Below are 20,954 nucleotides of genomic sequence, written 5' to 3' on the forward strand. Positions count from 1 at the left end.
CATCCTCTGAAACACCTGTGGCAGATCAAAAGCATCAAGCTGAGAACACACACCTGCAGCAGCGTAAAAGCCTTTGCACTGAACAAGTAAATCATGCTGCTCTAATACGCACAAAATGCCCCCCCACACATGCAGACACACACACACACACTCATGCACACACACACACACACTGCCCCAGCTGACCTCGGTAATATCCCGTGACTGGCGATTCACTATGCAAAGATCCCATTCAAATAGCCCGATGGCCCCGCCACAAATGAAAACATACACAAACAAATAACAGAACCTCAGCCAGGTGCATTTGGTGCAGGGAGCGCAGGGAGGGGGGGAGCGCAGGGAGGGGGCCATATTTGATGTTCTCCCACTGAAAAATGCACACAGCGTATGAATCCACACCCGGTGAAAGCCACTGTAAAAATGGCTCCGGCGGATGGGAAGAAAAGAATCAGAGAGGTAAAAAATAACGTGCAGAGATAAAGAGAGTGCCTGGGGTAGGATCCGCTGGAAGGTTTCCAGTTCGAATCCCAATGCTGACTGAAGCAAGCTGGATAAAGGGAGGAGAGACACTTTCTTCATCTCACTATAAGACTGCTCTTGAGCCTTTAACAAATCTAGTGCTGCCACTGAATAACTGGCAGGAAGAGAAAGGGGATTAAAAAGCTTTTCCCAGGTGTTAGTAGAGAGTGAATGTGTGTTTGTGTGATGTATCTCCAGTCACCTGCTATTTTATTTACCCCAGTTGTTCCTGTAAACACGAATCTGTTCCGTTTGTATGTGTCAGGAACCTGAACTCTGTGATTTTAAGCATCAAAGATGATTTTACCTTCAATAAATCCAGATGAAATCATTCTAAAGCGAGTCAATGGTCCTATACTGAGTATTCTCCTCATGCATTTCAACATACTGTAGGTACAGTAACATTCAGGTTCCTGAGCTCCATTCATCTGTCCATCCGTCGTCTTCCACTTATCCAAGCTTGAGTCGGAAAGGTAACCATGCTTTCCTGCTCTTCCTGATGGATCCCAAGGCGTTCCCAGGCAGAATGGGATATGTAATCCCACCAGTGAGTTCTGGGTCAACTCTGGGGTCTCCTCCCAGTTGAGGCCTCCTCCCATTTGGGGCATACCCAGAAAAACCTTCAAGGGAAGGAACCCAGGATTCGATTCCCAAAACACCTTAACGAGCCACTCGCCAAGCTTCCTCTGGATGTCCCAGTTCCTTAAAACCATCTGTGAGGCTGAGTCCAGCCACCTGACAGAGACAAATTTGGCTGCTTTTGTTCCAGCTTCTTTCCTTCAGTTGCCACCCAGAGCTTGAGACGGAATGTAAGCAACAGTTCAAATATTTTCTGCATCGGTTATTCAGAGGAATATGATTTTTGTATTGCCGCATATCGACAAACATAAACACTGATGTGTCTGTGAAAGGCTCATATCAGCAGATTTTAATCAGCCAACCAATAAATCGGTCAGGCTCTACTATGTATGCAGAACACGTGCCTCGTACACAATGTACAGTATGTGTGTGGTGTGAGCTCCATCAAGGGAAAGGAACAGCATTCACCACGTAAGATTGCCTATCCGCAGTATTATGGTGACTTAGGGCAAACTAATTACAAAGAAAATGTATTTGTTCATGTGTAGTCTCCACGGTATGAAATTGGCTGTAGAATAACTGCCTCAACATTTACATTATTTTCCGATAAGAAGTGCATGTATACGGTTCCATGTAAGGGTTTGGGTACATGTGATGTAATCTGGACCAGGTCATCGGCCATTAAGGACACTTGTTGAAAATGAGTTAAATACTTCTCACAATATTGGTTACACAAGTTTTCACAGTGTAAAAACCACTTCAGGCTAATGACAGTTTGGTTTTGTTATGGTGAGAATCCACAACCAGATGTTCTTGTTTAAAACAGACAATGGTGAGTAATTTATGCAAAAACTTAAAACAAAATTTTCATCATATTAGAGTTCAACAATTTTGTAACAGACTTTTGATTTAGGTCGGTGGAAATGTCTTTTGTTCAAAAGCACTGCACTTTAAAAGAGCGTCTGGCAGAAGATTAGTCAAATGATATCACACGACTGATGAATGACACCAAGTGTTAAACATAGCTTTGTTTGCCAGCAGTGCATTAGAAGTTCAATTTGTTTTGTTGCATCTTTCTCTCACTGTCATTCATTAGTTTTCTTCCCTTTCTTCTTCAGTGCTATGTTGAAAATAAGATGACTGAAGACAAATATTAAGAGAATTTATCTGAAAGTGCTTTGCAAAGTAATCCTGTGAAGATCTCCTCACATTTACCTCCCCCCTAAGTGGGCAGTCTAAGCATGGCCTTGAGTAGGAAGGAAATAATGGCCTGGAGAAAGAGAAGCAAACTGCTGACATGGGAATACTTTTCTTAGGGGATACAGTCACAGTGTTATCTTTTCAGAGAGTGTGGATGGTACAGTTACACAACCTGAGCCAAACAAGGATCCGAGGACATTTTGTTTTTGCATGTGGAACCCTTGGAATTATTGACTTGATTAGAGATTAATCCCCTAGTGGCTGCGTGTAGTTGTTTGGTTGTTTACAACTTTGCACAGTTTATTACTATAACTGGGTTCAAAGTTCTTAAAATCATTAAGCCCCATAAAATGTACCGCAAATGATGAAGCTGTCATAGCAGCTCTCGGTTTCATTTATTAGTTCTTTTCTCATCTTCCTCTTGCTGCTTCTGAAAAACACTGAAAATAGTCCGAGGAGGATGTTACCATTTATCACAGGTGGGTAAAACATATCAGGGATTTGAGATTAAAAAAATAATCTCAGGGACAAGTATTTGTATGTTTTTTGGAAGAGCATACCTGATAATCTCAAGGTGTAGTGTGACAGGTTTATTTTTTTCAAGCCCTTAGTTCCCCTGATTTTCATGTATTTAATTTTTTTAATGAGATGCTTTGGGAACAAAATACACAAAGATCACAAGCGTGAGTAATCAGGCGATATTAAATTCCACGAAATATTTCTGCCAATTCAGAAAATAAATTAAGTATTGCTTGCCAAGGTTTTTGGGTGTCGCTCTTTTCATAACCTTTTTTCTCATTCGATTACATTAACAGGGACTTTTTACACTTTATGTCAATTAAATTAGAGAAAGGCTGTAACGCAGCCTATGTCTCCTGAATGCAAAGCTAATCAGCTCTAGATAGCATCTAAATTGGACCCGTTCTACCATTTTAAAGTAGGTCTTAAGTAACTGTGAAAACTGCAGTTTTATTATGTAGGAGATGTATATTAAAACACTGATATGCCTCGGTGGTAGGTGACGTAAAGGTTATCATCTATGACAACGTGTTTTGGAAATAATGGAAAAGGTAGAGGGTCATTTCTTTCTTTCAATTGTACTCACCTATGTAAAAAAAAGGTTGAGTTGAAATCATGTTTTCTTTATGTTTCTTTATCGTCTCCTTAGCTTGTGAGTCTGTTAGTTTTACTAGTGATGTGCTGTGAAGCTTAATGGCTTTAGATGAGTGTTTCTGACTCTTCTCAGGACTAAGTGGAAGTGGACGAATTGGGTTTGACTGACAGCTCCACTCTCCTGTTCCTCCATGTGGACAGGATGTCTTATAGACCTGTTATCATTCTTATTGGTACTTTGGGCCATATTTCACAACAGGCACCACTCTGTCAAGCAAGTGTCTTTGCTAGTTTCCCACTGACGCAGCTGTCATGTGTCCATCCATTTTGGGGTTTCGTTGAGGACACATTGTCGAGATACTTATGTGCCCCTAAGTGGAGACAATGTGCATACACTCTGTACATGTGCAAGAAGATTCGTTTTTTTGTTGTCACTATCTGGAAAATCAACCAATAAGGAATCCACCAAGATGCTAGCACACCTTTGCCAGGGAATGGAAGATGCTACTTATTTGAATGTTGTGCCCAAAACACACCCATGACCACCCGTTGACCCACTACAACCTTTTATCCTGCCATTGAACTAGCCATAGTAGGCCATGCACTAAGACCTTTATATTAGATCCCTTAGTTTTGTGACATTGTAAATTCCCACAGCAATTTTCAACCTGACCAAGTCTAATTAGCCAGAGTAGTTAAAAACACCCATGTGTGTGTGCAGAGGCTTGAAGTATTCTTATTATAACCCTATTTAGTAGAAGTTGAACATAAATGTTATCACTTTATATCAGTGCATTAACAATTACAACTTTACAGTAGTAATTATGTTATATTTTCATATATGTGTGGGCACAGCAGTTCAGTGATACATTTAATTAGTAAGTGGGGTATTTACATGCTGCTAAGTATCACACTGTCACTGCTCAACAGAGGAAATCATTTCTCTTTCTCTGATTCCCCAGCCATTCTGCTTCCACAATAGCCAGAGGTCTTATTAAATTAGTTTGTAACTTGCATTCATTTGTGCGGCAAAGTCCTGTTCTTGACTTGTCACGGCTCATTCATGAAAATGCCTTATTTAACACATTTAACCAATAAATTATGAGTTAATTACTTCTGGGTGCATCAATGACCCAAAGGCAAACTGCACACAACACGCGTTTGGAGGTCACCGTCTTCTTCAATTTTTTAAAATATCAAGATAAATGTAAGTCTAATGTTACATGCTCCACATTACAAAATAAAACATCTCTCTCGGGATCACATCTGAAGGACATTCCTCTCGTACACTGATTGGATTGTTTTGGTTCCTATTTGCACAGAGCCATTTGTCCGTCAGAGCTTCCTGTCCCTCAATCTGCTCTCTGTGTGTTTACACAAATCTGTAGACATTGTATTTTGAAGGTTGTCCCTGCTGAGGGGCTTAATATATTTCTCCAGAACTTCCATGGGACCAAAAAAAACATAATTACCAAAGATTAACTGTACAGATCATGAGCCTGTGATTGTACCACATTTAATCTGCTCCATGGACAAAGACCTTTCAGGGGAATTCATATAACTAATGTATTAATATTCCTGGATTATGTTGTGATGCATTGTGAAAAATTAATAAAAGCAATACATAATTAAGAACAACTGTACAGTTACCTTCCAAATGCATATTTGAACTGCATAGAATCAGTATTTGTTTATTAATCGAGTTATTTAGGTGAGTCTTTAAATCTCAGTCTTGCTTAGTCCAACCTGCCACCCAAAACAAAGTTGTACAAATGTTCAGGAATAAAAAATACGTGAGGATCTATCTAGTAATTCCAGAAATCTCAGCTTGTCTGTCTGTGGAAAGCTTATCTCTAGAACCACTCATCTTATCTGCTTCACAACAGAGAAGGTGAAGTGAGGAACTTGATGAGATTTGGATAGAGACATGTTCGATTTAAACTTTGAATATACAGGCGGCCAGTGCTCTGCAATGGTTACAGTGATGTTGTTGATCATGACAACAGCACGTTCACAACAACAGGTTGCGATAAGACGACAACAGCCACGACAACTGATTTTGAAGTTCAGGATATTGCGTTCTTAGACCAGCAGTCGGTCTTTACTTGCTTTGACTAAATTACCAGCTGCACATTTACACTTTCAGAAAGAAAGCTGCAACCAACGTTACCACAGGCCAAACAAACAACCAGTTCCAAATGGGCAGTGCACCAGTAGTCGTAGTGGTAACAGAAGTAAGCCTGCATCATGGATTTAAACTTTTTCTGCACTTTCCTTGACAGACAAAAGTTGTGAAAGGGTGTTTGTACACGCCCATGCACGTACTTTTCAGTGTGTCAGGTTGGTTTTGTGTTTTTGTGTTTTGCTTGTTGGTATCTTGCTAGTGTTTTGCTTTATTTGGACGTTTTGCTGTCGAAACATCTTGAAACTTGCACGATGAGACACAGATATACACACACACACTCCAAACACACCGACACAGGGGATCAATAGCATCCTCCTCCCCCTATCTTACATAATATACACTAAGGCCTAAACAGCAAAACAGCCTCTATTCCACCTGTGTGGCCTGCAGCGATGGATTGTGTAGTCCCTTATGGGGATACAAGCAGGGAAGAAAAGAATCAAAACCGAAAAGAAGAGGAGCAGCACCGGGAGAACAAACACAAAAACAAATGAAGCGCAAAAAGAAGCGAGACAGAGAGGAAGGCAGAGGGAGACCGGAGTTTATCCCACTTGGCTCATGTTTCAAAGCTCTGAAGGATGGTTTTGAGGCAAATGTCTATAAAAATGAATCTTTTCAGAATGATAGGAAGCTGCTCTGACTGGGCAAACACAAAATCACACACACATGTACACATTGCACACACACGCTCAACAACGCTGCTATTAAGTGTTTGATAGTCTGTGCCTTGAGCTGACCACAGTCATACTAGCACTGCTGCATGAGGAAATACGGCCCATCTGACCTTAAAATGGCATAAAAAACATTTGAGCCTGAACAAAAGAAGATGGAGTAGATGCACCTGCTTCGCTCTCTTTGCACACACACAAACACACACACAAGTGATCACTTTCCATTAGGATACTCTGACTGCCTCCCTATAGCAGTCACTTCTTTTGCTGTATGTAGTCTGCAGATCAGCTAAGACTTAAATCTCTTGGTACACACACACAACAACTAGACAGACACACACACACACACACTCTGTCCCTCTCAAACCACGCACACACACATATGAGCACAAAGTGTCAAGTGGCTGTGTAAGTATGGTGATTTGTTTCTCCTGACAGACGGGAAAATAAGGGAGTTCACCAGGGACCTCACTCCCTCTTGGACCTGACTAACTTGAAATCTCATAAACACTCACACACAAAAACAGACACACACAAAGTCTTCTTCTTCATTGTTTCCTTTTCTTCTCTGATACACATGCACACACTCAATCCGTCAGAATCGTAAATCTCTGCAGAGGTCTCCCGGATTTGAGCTGCTCCGCTGTAGGATTAGATTTGTGTCTGTGTGCAAAAAAGAAAGAGGAATTGTTTTTTACCTTCCATTAAATTTAGTTTAAATGCATGAAAAACCCTCAGGCTGCATGCTAATGTGGTGGTGCATGCAACAGTATAATCTTTACACTTCTTTCTATGTTTCTAAATGGCTTCTTGATCATGTTGCACGGATCGACCGCTATTGAACTGTGTATTCAAGTAAGTAAACTCCTCTGGTAATTTCAATAATTAGGAATATTCTAGATTAATATGTCAATATATGTTTGCTTAAAGATATAATGGTGACCTCGAGTACAAACCATTAGAGTGGAGGACAGCTAGAACTTTATTTTACTTGTATTTCACACTTTATTTACTCAAAAGTTATTCTAAGCCCCCAAATAGATTTTTTTTAATGTCCTACTCGAATGCAAAATGACTTTTGTGAATTGAATTAGATGTGGACATGGTTGTGTCTCGTCCTCGACCCGAGAGGCAGACACAAGATTTGAAAGAGCGTGGCGAAGGTGGACAAGTCATGGTCAGGTTGTGCAGCGTGGACAATGATAATCAGCTCAAGACGAGACAAGGCTCCTAATGCACCCTCGCCTAATTACAGCCTAGTTAAGCAAATGTCCTCCTCGGCTCTAACTGTTTGACGATGACGACAGGGAGGGACTGAGTGTGTATGTGTGTGTGTGTGTGTGTGTTTGTGTGTGTGCGTGTGAGAGTGCACATAAGTTGCACGCTAGTCTATTCGATTTGAACTCTCAAACGTCAGATCAGTTGCCTCGGTTCACTTGTCGGTGTGGTCCAATCAGCGTTGGGCTCTGGCTGAGCTGAGCCAATGACATGTGTCATATCAGCCCCAATCAACAGATCCACAAAGTGGGACAGCGTGTGGAAGCTTTATTTGGCCTCCTCGCAACTGAAGGCAACTCCCAAAGTCATGATGAGAAGCTCAACTTTGGCGAGTGCTCCAAAAAGCTGTGACCTGAAACTTGTTATTCAGACGAGAGAGAAGAGCATTGGTTTAACAGCTGGGAGGCTCAAGCCACATTTTATTCAATTACCCCGGGCAAGGGGAGCAATAATAAAGACCATGGGTATTTTTTAAAACACTTCGGCTACTAATGGACCATTATCATTACCCACATTAGCAAAGATAGGACAAAATAATTCCCCATTCTCTGTATTACAGACCGAATTGCTCACATCCCTGTTGCTGTGTGAAGCCCTTTTCCTGCTTTAACGTCATTCAAAATATTAAATGGTCCCATTTGATTTGGTGTTTGTAAAATCATTTTTTCATTTCATTCCAAAATGCATGACTTTCAAACTGCAGAGCTGCATAACAGCTGGAGAAGTTCTCCTTCTTTTCACTAACAGGCGTTCGGGACTCTGGCCTGTTAGCAATATAGAATATGATTTACATTTTCAAACGCCCCACTCCTCCTAGACTTCATGTGGAATATTAAGTGTAGAATGAGGCTCCGTCTGGATCCATGATGGAAACGTGAGCCAGTCAAACAGCTGTGGAGCAGAACACTCTCAGAGACTGGGAGGAGGTGAGGGGTGTTGGGGGGGTTATGAATAAGGAAGACAGGGAGGTGAGGTGAGCAGATGAGAGGTGGAGGAAGTGGGAGAAGAGGAGTGGGAGGTGGAGGAGAAGGAGTGAGACAGTAAAATGCTGCCGTCACTTAAACTCTAAAATGAAAGATCGATGAGCTTATTTAAATGTGCTCCAAGAGATGAGAGTTGGTGTATATAAAGCCTTGCATTTATGAGGAGGGGTGTGGGCATCGATTGACTGAGAAAAAAAGACAGAGAGAGAGTGAAAGAGGGACTGGGACGGAGGGGGGGAAGGGAGGGAGGAGGGAGGGAGAAAGAGAGAGAGAGAGAGAGAGAGACGGGAGAGATCAGGAGGATCAACCTTGGCTCATGAATTTCATCCTTTTCCTCCTAAAATAAAACGTTCTAATAAATGCCGGGGATAGAGGGGTCGGAACCTGGAAAATCGACAGCCTTCGATTGGCCGCCTGGCACGACTTATCAGATCAATAACCCCACCCCTACCTCCCTCCACCACAGCCACCACCTCTGGCATCCTCATCACGAATCTGCTTCACTGATTTCCCCCTTTCCCATCACACACGCACACACAACTCCTGCCAGACGTCCTGAGGTACAGTCAAATCACAGCAAGGCAACCCCCCCGGCCACGTCCCCAAGCTCCGGGGGGGGGGGGGGGGGGGGGGGGGGGGGGGTGTGTGGAGCGGACGGCAGTAACTTGGGCACCGTTGCGGACACCTTGACATTAGAGGGAGGACGGAAGGGGCTGACTCTGCAGCCACACCGTGCCTCGGCCTCTCGTCTCCTCTTTGGCAATGTGTATGTGTGTGTGTGTGTGTGTGTGTGTGTGTGTGTGTGTGTGTGTGTGTGTGTGTGTGTGTGTGTGACAAGGAAACTTCTGACACACGCAGAGGTGTTGTCATACCGCCGTCATCGATTGAACTGCAGGCACAGCTCTCTGAGTGACAGGCACGGTGCGCCGCATTCTCTTTCTAACCCCCCCCCAACCACCCACCCAACCCTCACCATCCACCACTCCATTATTCCTCCTCACCCCCCCCCCCCTTCCCTGCCACTCCCCTCTCGCTCCCCTGCTCTACCTCACACCAACTCCCTCCCTCCTCATCACTTTCTCTCCCTCCTCCTTTCACACTCAGGCAGACACTTGCCTGCACTCAAACGCCACACACATTCTCCGTGCGTTCACAAATAGCCCACCCCTACCTCTCTCTCACACACACACAAACACACACACACACACACATGCACACAAACACGTATGCAAAGACATTCCAGAGACCCCCTCCTCCACATCTCCCTCAGCCTTACATTCTGCCCCCCACACCATCTGTGACCCAGAGAAAACTGTGCTGACACCAGCCTGACCTTTTCGGTGCTTTTGTTTTGCCACTCGGACATGATCCCATGTGTTGCACGCGCACAAACACACACACACACACACACACACACACTGACAAACACACAGCATCACTTTCTCTCTCTACGACTCCAGAAGAAAAAGGCACATACACTAATGTAACATGGCAACACACAATTTCCAGAAACAGCTCTGCCCAGGAATCGATATCTCATCTTATCTGTCTTGTTTTAGTTGCTGTAATCAACAATTACTTCAAACCCTAGCCCCCCCCACCACCACCACTACCATCCCCCACCACCACCACCGCCCCCCCACCTCTGCAACCACAAGGCACCACTACTAATCTGGAGACCTGCCAGTGCAACAGGGTTAATACTGGGCAAATAGACGGCAACTCAAATTAATATGGTACGCGTGGCTGCGTGTGTGTGTGTGTGTGTGTCTGTGTGTTTGTGCATTTGTGAGCTTCGGGGCCACACCGAGAGCTGTAGTTAAGCAGGTCATTGACAAAGAGGGGGATTATCAGCCCCCCCCCCATACACATCCTCAATACCTTAATCTTACAATCATCCTCCCACTATGTATGCAGCATCATAACAATAACAATAATTCACACATGTTCTGTGGGAGATTGATTCCCCCCCCCCCCCCCCCCCATTCCGACTCCCACACAAACATGACTTCATTTACAAAATGAAATGTAGTTGACCTGATTACCACCAACCTCACTCTCCTGCAGACACCATACAATATCTGCTACACAATAAATCACACCCTTGTTTCTAACCCTAACCCTTTCCAGTTTTGGAGTCATCATCTCATTCTCCCCTTCTTCATCATCTTACTCTCCCCTTCTTCACAATCTCACTTTTCCCCTTCTTCATAATCTCATTCTCCCCTTCTTCACAATCTCACTTTTCCCCTTCTTCATCATCTCACTCTCCCCTTCTTCATGGACACACTGTTCCCCTTCTTCATCATCTCACTCTTCCCCTTCTTCATCATCTCACTCTCCCCTTCTTCATGAACACACTGTTCCCCTTCTTCATCATCTCACTCTTCCCCTTCTTCATCATCTCACTCTTTCCTTCTTCATCATCTAACTCTCTCCTTCTTCATGAACACACTGTTCCCCTTCTTCATCATCTCACTCTCCCCTTCTTCATCATCTCATTCTCCCATTCTTCATCATCTCACTCTCCTCTTCTTCACCATCTCACTCTTCCCCTTCTTCACCATCTCACTTTTCCCCTTCTTCATCATCTCATTCTCCCCTTCTTCACCATCTCATTCTTTCCCTTCTTCATCATCTCTCTCTTCCTCTTCTTTATCCTCTCACTCTTCCCTTCTTCATCATCTTACCCTCTCCTTCTTCATCAACACTGTTCCCCTTCTTCATCATCTCACTCTTCCCTTCTTCATCAACTAACCCTCCCCTTCTTTACCATCTCACTTTCCCCCTTCTTCATCATCTCACTCTCCTCTTCTTCATCATCTCATTATCCCCTTAATCATCATCTCACTCTTCCCTTCTTCATCATCTCATTCTCCTCTTCTTCATCATTTCACTCTTCCCATCTTCATCATCTCACTCTTCCCCTTCTTCATCATTTCACTCTTCCCTTCCTCATCATTTCACTCTTCCCATCTTCATCATCTCACTCTTCCCCTCTTCATCATTTCACTCTTCCCCTTCTTCATCATCTCACTCCTCCCTTCTTCATCATCTCACTCTCCCCTTCTTCACTATCTCACTCTTCCCTTCCTACACTGCCTCACTCTCTCCTTCTTCACCATCTCACTCTCCACTTCTTCATCATGGTTCCCATAGGAATTGAGTCAGTCAGGAGGTATTCTCATTCTGCTCACACTCATCCTGCCACATTAAGAATGCCCTCCATGTTAACATTATTTAGTGCATCGTCTGACATTTGAACCCAAGGGCTCCCGAGCTCTTACCTTGGCCGTGCAACATGTGGCAGCAGCTGCCGAGGAGGAGCAGGACAAAAACGGGCAGACACCGGCCCCCTCTCCGGGTCGTACCGCTCCTCGTGATCACCGGCCGGCTCCCCTCTGCGGGTCCCTCCGCACGCTCAGGGGAGCCATCGGGGCAGCTAATTCCCGGTTCCATCCCGCAGGAGAGCAGGGGGAACGACAGTGTCCGTGTCCGCTTAGTGCGTTCGCTTTCTGCAACTCTCTGGAGAAAGAGGAGGTCGTGGATGGCGAGGCACCGGGATTCAGCACCGGCAGCTCCGAGCTTTCTCCCCCGGGAGAGTTCACCGCTGTCCCTTGCTATGAGTCCCCGAGCTCCGACGTGCAACACCCGGCAAGAGGAAGAGTAGGATGCAGATGAAGATGAGGAGGAGGGGTAGGGTTCTTAACCCGCAGCAAAGACTTTCTGGTCCCTGGTGTGTGTCTGTGTGTCTGTGTTCAAGGTAAAACGGCCCCGTGGTCCCGACGTGCTGCGGCGGAGTCCCGGTTCAACTGCGCCCTGCGATACCTCATCTTCCGCGGGATTGATCGGAGCACGGAATTAATACAGTTGAGTGTGTTTTAGACTTATCGGCTTATTCCCCCGCTATTAGAGCTCCAATCCGCGCTTGTTTTGATGTCTTCACCGGGGGGATTTGTCCCGTGGATCATTTAGCTGTTTAGGCGGTGCTCGCATTAACAGAGGAGCGATAAAACACACAAATCATCCACATGCGTGCGTGTGTGTGTGTGTGTGTGTGTGTGTGTGTGTGTGTGTGTGTGTGTAAAAATCAATCCACTAATTGATTGTGTGAATACCGCTGCTGTCTCTCTGCTGAACACACCGGGACCAGCTCTCCCCTCCCGGCGGTCTCTACCGGGGATGGAGACGCGAGGTCTGCGGTTTGCAAGTTAAGCTAATTAACCGGTTCACCCCCTCAATCACCCCGCACTCTCCCGGGCAGGGCACTCTTTCCTCGGACACCAGATCGGTTACCTCGCCGCACTGTGGTGGTGATGCTGCTCCGCGTCTCGGGTTTCACGGAAGAAATGACACAACAGGTTATTATCCCGGAGGGTGGGGGGGAAGAAACACACAAAAAAAGCCCGTTTAAGTTTGTTAGCGCCGCCGCCGAGCTGTGTAGCCGCTGTGCTAACACGCTGCTACCGAGGAGTTCATTGAGGAAAAAGTGGGTAAAAAAAGAAGATCGACCGTTACACGCAGCGGAGTCTGTCCCCTGCGACACGGGAGCCTTCCCCGGCTCCGCGTCCACAGTCCTCCGCGGGGCTCCACACCTCACTCGGTGTGTGTCGGTGTCCGCTCCGGAGCTTTGCGGGTCTTTTGAGGGGTTTTGTTCCGCCGCTCTCCTCCGTCCTGTGCACCCTGTTGAGGCTCCGGGAGTCGACTGAGGCGATGCGTCTCCCTCCGCTGAACACCTGCCGCCCTCCGCCCCGCTGCCCGGCGCACACTCGCGGTACTTGGGGCTGGAGAGAGAAAGTGAGAGAGAACCGGGGAGGGTCTCCTGTAGTTTTTAGCCGCGTTAAAGCGACTTCAGTGGGGGTATGATGTCTGAATGCTCCGCTCTCACTTCCACGCTTCTCCCGCAGCCTCCGCGTTCATCTCTCGCTCTGTCCCAAACTCACAAACCAAACTTCTGCTCACCGTCATCTCTCGGCGCTGATTGGTCGAGCCAGGACCTTCCGTTTTTCCTATTGGGTGACCTGAACTCAGGGGGCGGGAAGCAACGCAAAGTGGTGAGAGCGTGGTGGACGCCCCCCCCCCTCCCAACTAAACCTCCAGTCCCGCGTCAAATACACGGAAAATAGTTTCAAAAGTTTTACAAGTTTTTATAAGTTTTTATAAGTTTTTATAAATTGATGCCCCCCACAGACATACACAGAAAATAAGTTACTCCAAGTTTTTATACGTTTTATAGCCCCCCCCCATACAGAAAATAAGTTCTCACAAGCTAATACAAGTTATGACACGTTATTTCAAATTATTACAAGTTTGTATACGTTGATATAGTCCCCCCCCCCCCCAACACACACACACACACAAATAGTCATAAAAAAAGATAATTTTCCTACCCAATACAGTGGCGGATCTAAGGTTTTCTGAGTCAGGGGCTATTTAGGGGGCCATTGCCCACACGAAGGGGCCAATATCCAACTCCTGATTCAGGAACATGCATTTTTAAATCATTAATTTTTTTACTTTGTCTTTGCTGTTTTTGTTGGGGATAAAACACCCAAGACAAAGAAAGAAATAAAATAGTGTAAATGTGGTTGGTGAGCCAGTGGTGGGCAGGATGACAGTGAGATGTATATATATATATATATATCTATATATATATTAATGTTTGGTGGGGCCCTCTGAAGCGCCACTGGTGAACAAACACATACGCTTGCTTGATTACAAACAAACTGCCTGGAGTTATATCTCAGCACCAGTGATAACCTAGTTTCCTCCATGGTGAGGGTCATTAAATGGCACATTAATGTTAGAGCCTACAACACAGTGACCTTATCTTTTATTGCCTCAATAAATCCTCAGAGACAGACTTTCCATCCCGAGTGACCAAATAGTCTCCGTGCTCCGTCTAGCTGTCCCCAACCCACTCTCCTCAAGCACCTTCACCTCAGCTCATCCATTTATCTTTCCATCCAGGCCCATTTGGCATTTGGCTTCCACCAGTCTGTTTCCAGTGGAGTGGTTATGAGGCTGCTTGGACTTTCCATGAATATATTCTGCTGCTTCGTCTGCAGCCAAACCACATGCGCTGCTCTGGATTCCACATTAGATCACCGAAATCCCCATTTTCTAATTCCCTAGTACTATCAGAACAGCATTATAATTTAATACATTAACTCGGGGGGGGGGGGGGATACATAGCCTATATATCTGCATTTCAGTCATTTTTCTATTTGTCAACCCCCAACAGGGAAGCTGGAGGACTAATCCAGTTGTGTAAGAAGTACTCACATCTTTTACTTAAGTAAAATAAATACCCTATAGTGAAGACATACTCCATCAAGTAAAAGTATTGCATGAAAAGTTTATCCATCAAAAAGCATGTTATCAAGCAAATATAACGAGGCAAAAATACAATATTTGCCTCTGAAAAGCAGTGTGGTATAGCAGTACCAGTATCTCAAAAGTGTACTGAAGTGCAGTTCTAAAAATAAAAAATTGTAAATATACCACCGGTAGTGAACTGATCTTATTGACTACTCCTGCTCTGCTTATACGTGTGAAGTTAATCATGATTAATCTCACATTTTGTTGAGAAAAGTCACTTGATAAATGTGTCTTATTCTTCTGCCAGAGAAAAACTGGTTAAACCCGCAATTACGAGTTGTTTTGGCCACTAGGGGGCAGCGATGTGAACACGTCATCACCGTTTCCTAAACCTTTTCGCAGCGTGATGTTCTGGAAGATGTTTTTCCTCTCGATTGAAAAACCTTCCTTAGTTTTTCTCAGCCATCTGAATGAGAGGAGAAACTTCTTTATAGAAATAACTTTAATATCCGAACCCTTTTAGCTCTATTTTTGGTCTCTACCCTCCCCTGAGAGGAAATGTCAGGCCCTTCAGCTGCTTAATGTACCCCTCTGCTCTTCAGTTAGTCTCTAACTATGTCCCCTAACCACGTCTCTCTGCTATTTGCCGCTGAGCAGGTGGTGTACAGTGGGATTTTAGAGCTTTTTCTCTGATAACCGGAACCCTAATGTGGTAGGAAATGACAGCATGAGAGCAGTGAGGACAGACATTGAGTGAGCTGAAAGTCACAGTGAACCTATGTTAAACTGAGGCAAGGCGCAAATGCAGGTAATTCTCTGTAGATTTAATACCAAAAGCAAAATTTTTCACATTGTAACAGTGTTTTGACATTTTCCTTTGATGGAATGTCATCACAGAAATATTTTCTTTTTTCCTTCTCTTGCAGTAGTTCTTAAACTTTTGATAAATATAGACCAAGACCTAAAGTAAGGGAGATTTAAGAGGGACAGAACTTTACACCTTTATCATCAAAGCTCTGAATGAGTGAATATCTTTTTGAGTCAATGTGTTCATCTATCAAGGTGCTTTCTGAAAGATGAAGAAACAATGTAAAAAAGTAATAAAACATATCCGGCAGCTCGCGGTGCCCCCACATCTTACAGCACATACCTTTCCCTTAGTTTTCCATGGTTAGGACAAGAGTACGATGAGACAGCACCATTAAAAAATGGATGTGAAAATATCAACAAGCAATATCATTTATCGACAAAACGGACGAGTTAGTTTAAAGATAAAAACTGATGGAAAGAGAGCAGGCACAATAAAGCAGAGCGCTCAAATCATCTTTATGGCGATTCGGCATTACAGCAGCACACAGTGAAAGCACTGGCAACAGATTGGACCATGCACAGGGAAATGAACATGACGACAACACAAGAGGTCGACATTTGGACCCACTTCGAACAAAATGCTGCAGAGAGAAAATGTGAGCCTGTAGTGTTGTCAGTGTGCGAAATCACTCGCTACAGTTCACTACATAGTTAGTTCGCCATTTTGTAGTAGTGTCAGAACAAGTTTATTTCTAAATTTAAAAATGGTCTTTTAAATGTTTTTTTAACATTGAAGTATTAATACTAAGTGTAAAATAAACCTTTTAACATTAACTTTTGGATTTTCCACCGGATGATGTTGTTGTTGATGTTTTACATCATAATGATGTCACCCTTTACTTATATATTGTTATATTTCTTTTAAATAGTCGTCTATTTACAAGTCACTCGTAAAGAAGGGAATAGTGAGTGAGGGAGTGATTTCGGAATCAGTCTGTGACTTAATTTTAAAGAACAAAATGAAAAGATTAAAGTGGTTTATTGTCATTCATTCATATTTCTGTCACACATTTTAACTGAGAGAACCTGTTGTGGTTGCATAAGGCGTGTGGTGGCTTTTTTTTTTTTTTTCCCGGCTGCACAATACTAAAACTCGGCAAACACCACCTGTGTCAAACCCTGTGTTTCCTCCCAGATTTATTTCCTCACCTGCGAGCTACTAAAAAGTTTAGCGACCGCACACCTGGCTGACCTGTTCCTCCCTCTCCTCCCACTCGGTGGCCTCTGCAGCTCTGGATCACGGCCTCCTTGTCGCCCCCTCAGTTACACATCTCCACCGATCGGCACACCGGGCAGGCGGCGGTGTTTGCAGACAGGGACAGAACCTTGGATGCCTGCCAGTTGCTATGATACCATCACCAATTGCACAACCTTCAAGCTTGCTCCGAGTCGGCTTTGGGTTCTCTCTCTCTCTCTCTCTCTCTCTCTCTCTCTCTCTCTCTCTCTCTCTCTCTCTCTTTTACAGTTACTTTAATTTGTTTGCAACCAGCATTATTTTGTTAAATAAAAACCCACCTTCTGTCGTGCTTTGTGTGGTGCCTTTGAGTTTGAGCAAGGTTCTTCTTTTTAATGTGGAATTCTCCTAACACAATGGTCACCTGCTTGACATTTTACTTTCCTCAGCACTGAGTTGAAGTTGAAACAAGTAGAGACAAAACTAAAAAACGATGTGATTTTACAGTTCAACATACTTTTCTGTTTTTACCTTGTTGCCTTGGAACTAATCATCTAAAAATAAAATTGCTCCATGAAATGCAGTTTTTACCAGTTTTTTCCAACTTCTATATTTCAAACAGACTAATTCCGTCATAAAAAAGTAATCCTTTTACTTTTACTGTAGCTCATATATTAAATAAATGTGTAACTCATTAACTTTTCTCCGATCTCTGTGCGGATCCAGCCGAGTCAGGTCGTGAGACAGTGTAAAGTGAATGAATGTAAGCAGCATCTTAACACATTTAGCTGCAGGCCAAACACATTCTCCACATCACAAATTGAAAGGGGGCTAGAATTCATTTTGGGAAATGTTTTTGGTAATAAGTTGTCCATATTTTAAACTCCGGTATATTAGAGCTGATTTCTTGAAAACCTAGAAGATATTGATAATTTTGGAGTTTTAAAAATAATCTTTTTAAAGATACAAAACCTCAGCTCAGTAATTAAAGCAGTGACGCACTGAAAGCTAGACTTTTTATCAGTAAATTATTGCCTTGGATAACTAAGTAATAATAAGTGGTAGCGGTGATTTTTTAGGGGAATACATTTTTGTGTAATTCATATTTTTACTGTAATCTTTCGGACTGGAGGTGTTTTTACCTAAATAGTCACAGTGTTCAGTGGCTGCCTGAAGTATAGGTTAAAAATCCTGTCTCCTCCATGTCAGTGGATGGGACAAATTCAAATGTCAATAAACATGCCGACAACACACAACAAACACACACACTGGTTTCAATACACACAGTGACTCCGTGCTCACAGGTTCTAATTCTGAAGCCAATTTATCTTCCAATTACCTGCAGCCAACACAATTTCTGCAGCATTTCCTGCCCTCTATCCATCTATTGCTTTCATCACCAAAGCATCCTTCTACCCCCCCCCCCCCCACACACACACACACATACACAGACACAAGGGCCACACAAGCCCCCCCAAGATACACACAGCTCAGACGAATATCTGACCTGACATGTGCATGAACATCTATTTTATCAGGTCTGCTCCACAAATCTCTCTCTCTCTCTCCGTTTGTGTGCTCTGCTGCTCTCACCCACCCTCTTTCTGTTCCACACACACACACACACACACACACACACACGGTGCACCCACTCTCTCTTCAACGCACTCAGTGCAGCGGTGAGGTGACCTCCACAGAGGGCTCTACGATCGGGCTGAATGATGACACCAATCTCTGTTAGTCTCTGCGAGGCAAACAGTGGGACCGTCCCCTGTCTCTTTAGCACCTGTTTGACTCGGGTAATGACTTCTGTCCCGGCGATAAACACAGTGCTCACGTGCACACACACTCCAACACGCACCGGCACACGTACGGGCCCATGCAAAGCTAACGAGCGGCTTCCAGCAGCTCGAGCTGTCAGCGTGCTGGAGGGAGATAATGTCAATATTAACTGACCTGTCATAGCAGTGGAGAGAGAGAGCTGGTGGGACACACACCTCGGCTGAGAGGCTGCAGACAGACGGCGAGAGGGACTGAGATTTTAAAGCATAGCTGTGGGACACCGACTAATGGCTTATTCTTGTTTTTGTTGTAAACTGCTCTTTCACCGTTGTGTAATTGCCGCAGGCAGGTGTGTATTAATCAAGCGTGAGCACAGCGTGTGTGCCACACCCAGTCAGAGAGAGCAGCCCCCATCGACATCACACACATCCTCTGTTGTGCATAGAAACGCAAACGAACCATGTGCAAATATGATATGATACGTGACCTGTGGGGAAACGGATGGTGCTTGTGTGTGTGTGTGTGTGTGTGTATATATATAGTAGTATAGTATGTACAATCCACCACTTACTCCTATTATCTGAAATTAAAGCCAAAGTATCCAGATTATGAAATCTTGCGCATTTGGAGTCTGCAGAGTGGTGATCGGGGGAGTCAGTATAAAGATCCCATCGTTACCCATCATGTTCCACTCTCAGATGTCAGTCACGACACTTCCCCCTGTTTTTAAACAATCAAATAACTGATTAAAACCAAACCACCAACTTAGCAGCGACAACTCTTCAACATCTCTGCCATTAAAACTGCCTGAAATGACAGAAACCATTCTTGAGAGTGTACTTTGACCTTTTCGTTTGGCCCATGTCCCATCCACTAACATGGTAATAGCGTGGTCAGCCACCAGGGGGCAATCAGCAGGCTTTGGCTTCACTTTTTGGGTGAGCAATTGAACCGTCTCAACTCGTCTTCTGTTTATCCACCTTCTCTCGCTCGCTTCACATTTGTGATAAAAAATAATTACAGAGGAAGACACGACATTAAAAGCTAATAAACCGAATGAATAGAAGTCCACTTTTCTAATCGAAAAAGCACCTAATGGCTTGTGTATGAGTGTGTGTGCGTCAGTGTGTGCAACACGGTGTAGTTTATTGTTCGTTTTCATTGTAGCCTGGGGTGATTCTACATTCTTGCATCTCAGGCAGATGGAAACTTGATCCCCCCCCGCCAAAACCAGTGGCTCCACCTGTTATCCGAGCTATCTCCTGGGGCTAAGAGAGAAGGTGAGGGCGCAGCGAGAAGAAAGAGCAGGCATGAGGGTGAGCTGAGGGGAGCAGGAAGCCTTTCATGTGAGAGAAGCGAGCGGGTAAGGAAATGAAGAGGGAATTGAAAGGAGTTAGGTCACACCTGTCGCGGACTCAAAGAGACGGGGAGGGATGTGGGGATAAGTGTAACACCAGTGGGAGAAAGGGAGGATTGCCGTGGAGAGGGATCACTTTTTTAGTGAGTAAAGCCGATAGAAGAGGCTGTGGAAATCGCAGTCGAGGCTTTCAGGGATCTTTTATGGAAAGAGAATGGAGAAAAGCCAGAGAAAAAAGGACGATTGAAGTCAAAAAGAAACTATAAAAGGGAAAAATATTACCAACGATTTCAGGGTTGTTGTGTGAACCGGGCGGAGAGAGAGGCTGCAGAGAGAGAAATGCAAAACGAAGGAGTCAAGCTGTGCGCTAGTGGATGAGTCTGTGGGTCCACGTTTTTTTTTGTTTGTTTTACTTCCTTTGTGCATGTGTGTGCTTGATCTCTCAGCTCCCACTGTGTGTCAACCCTGTGGCAACAAAGTGGACGGTTAATCCAGCGCTGGGCCTGGTGTCACGCCGCTCGGCTCCTCACGCGTCCTGCCTGACTGCAGGGCCTCGCAGCTGGCCTCAGAGAGCTGCAGGGCGGACATTCAGGATCAAATTCTCCATCTCTTCCCGGTGCACCTGTAATCACATGCAATTACCCAGCGTCACACTGTGGAGGAGAAGGAGACGGAGTGGGCACTCGGCACGCCCCGTGCAACGCACATGAAAAGAAAGCAAACAAAAGAGGAACACAAAGCAGAGCTCGAACGGCTCAAACACAAAAAGCCATTCTGTCCCAAAAAAAACAGCCGATGAATTGGTGTTGGTTTGCATGTGCGTACTGACACACATAGGCCTGTAGCAGCATGTGGTCCTGCACACCCTCACACACACACACACACACACACACACACACACACACACAGGGGCGCCCATAGG

General features: G+C 44.6%; 1 protein-coding gene across 1 annotated transcript in view; it reads right to left on the reverse strand.

Moving 5' to 3' along the window:
• The window catches only part of LOC133953468 (protein sidekick-1-like), a 112,044-nt gene extending 103,028 nt beyond the window's left edge, over window positions 1-9,016 (reverse strand). Inside the window, exon 1 of the mRNA XM_062387393.1 lies at window positions 8,980-9,016. Within this exon, the coding sequence (XP_062243377.1) occupies window positions 8,980-9,016 (37 nt within the window). The remainder of the gene's footprint in view (window positions 1-8,979) is intronic.
• Between the last annotated feature and the right edge of the window lie 11,938 nt (window positions 9,017-20,954).

This window comes from Platichthys flesus, chromosome 5 (genome assembly GCF_949316205.1).
Source record: "Platichthys flesus chromosome 5, fPlaFle2.1, whole genome shotgun sequence".
NCBI classification, from domain to species: Eukaryota; Metazoa; Chordata; class Actinopteri; order Pleuronectiformes; family Pleuronectidae; genus Platichthys; species Platichthys flesus.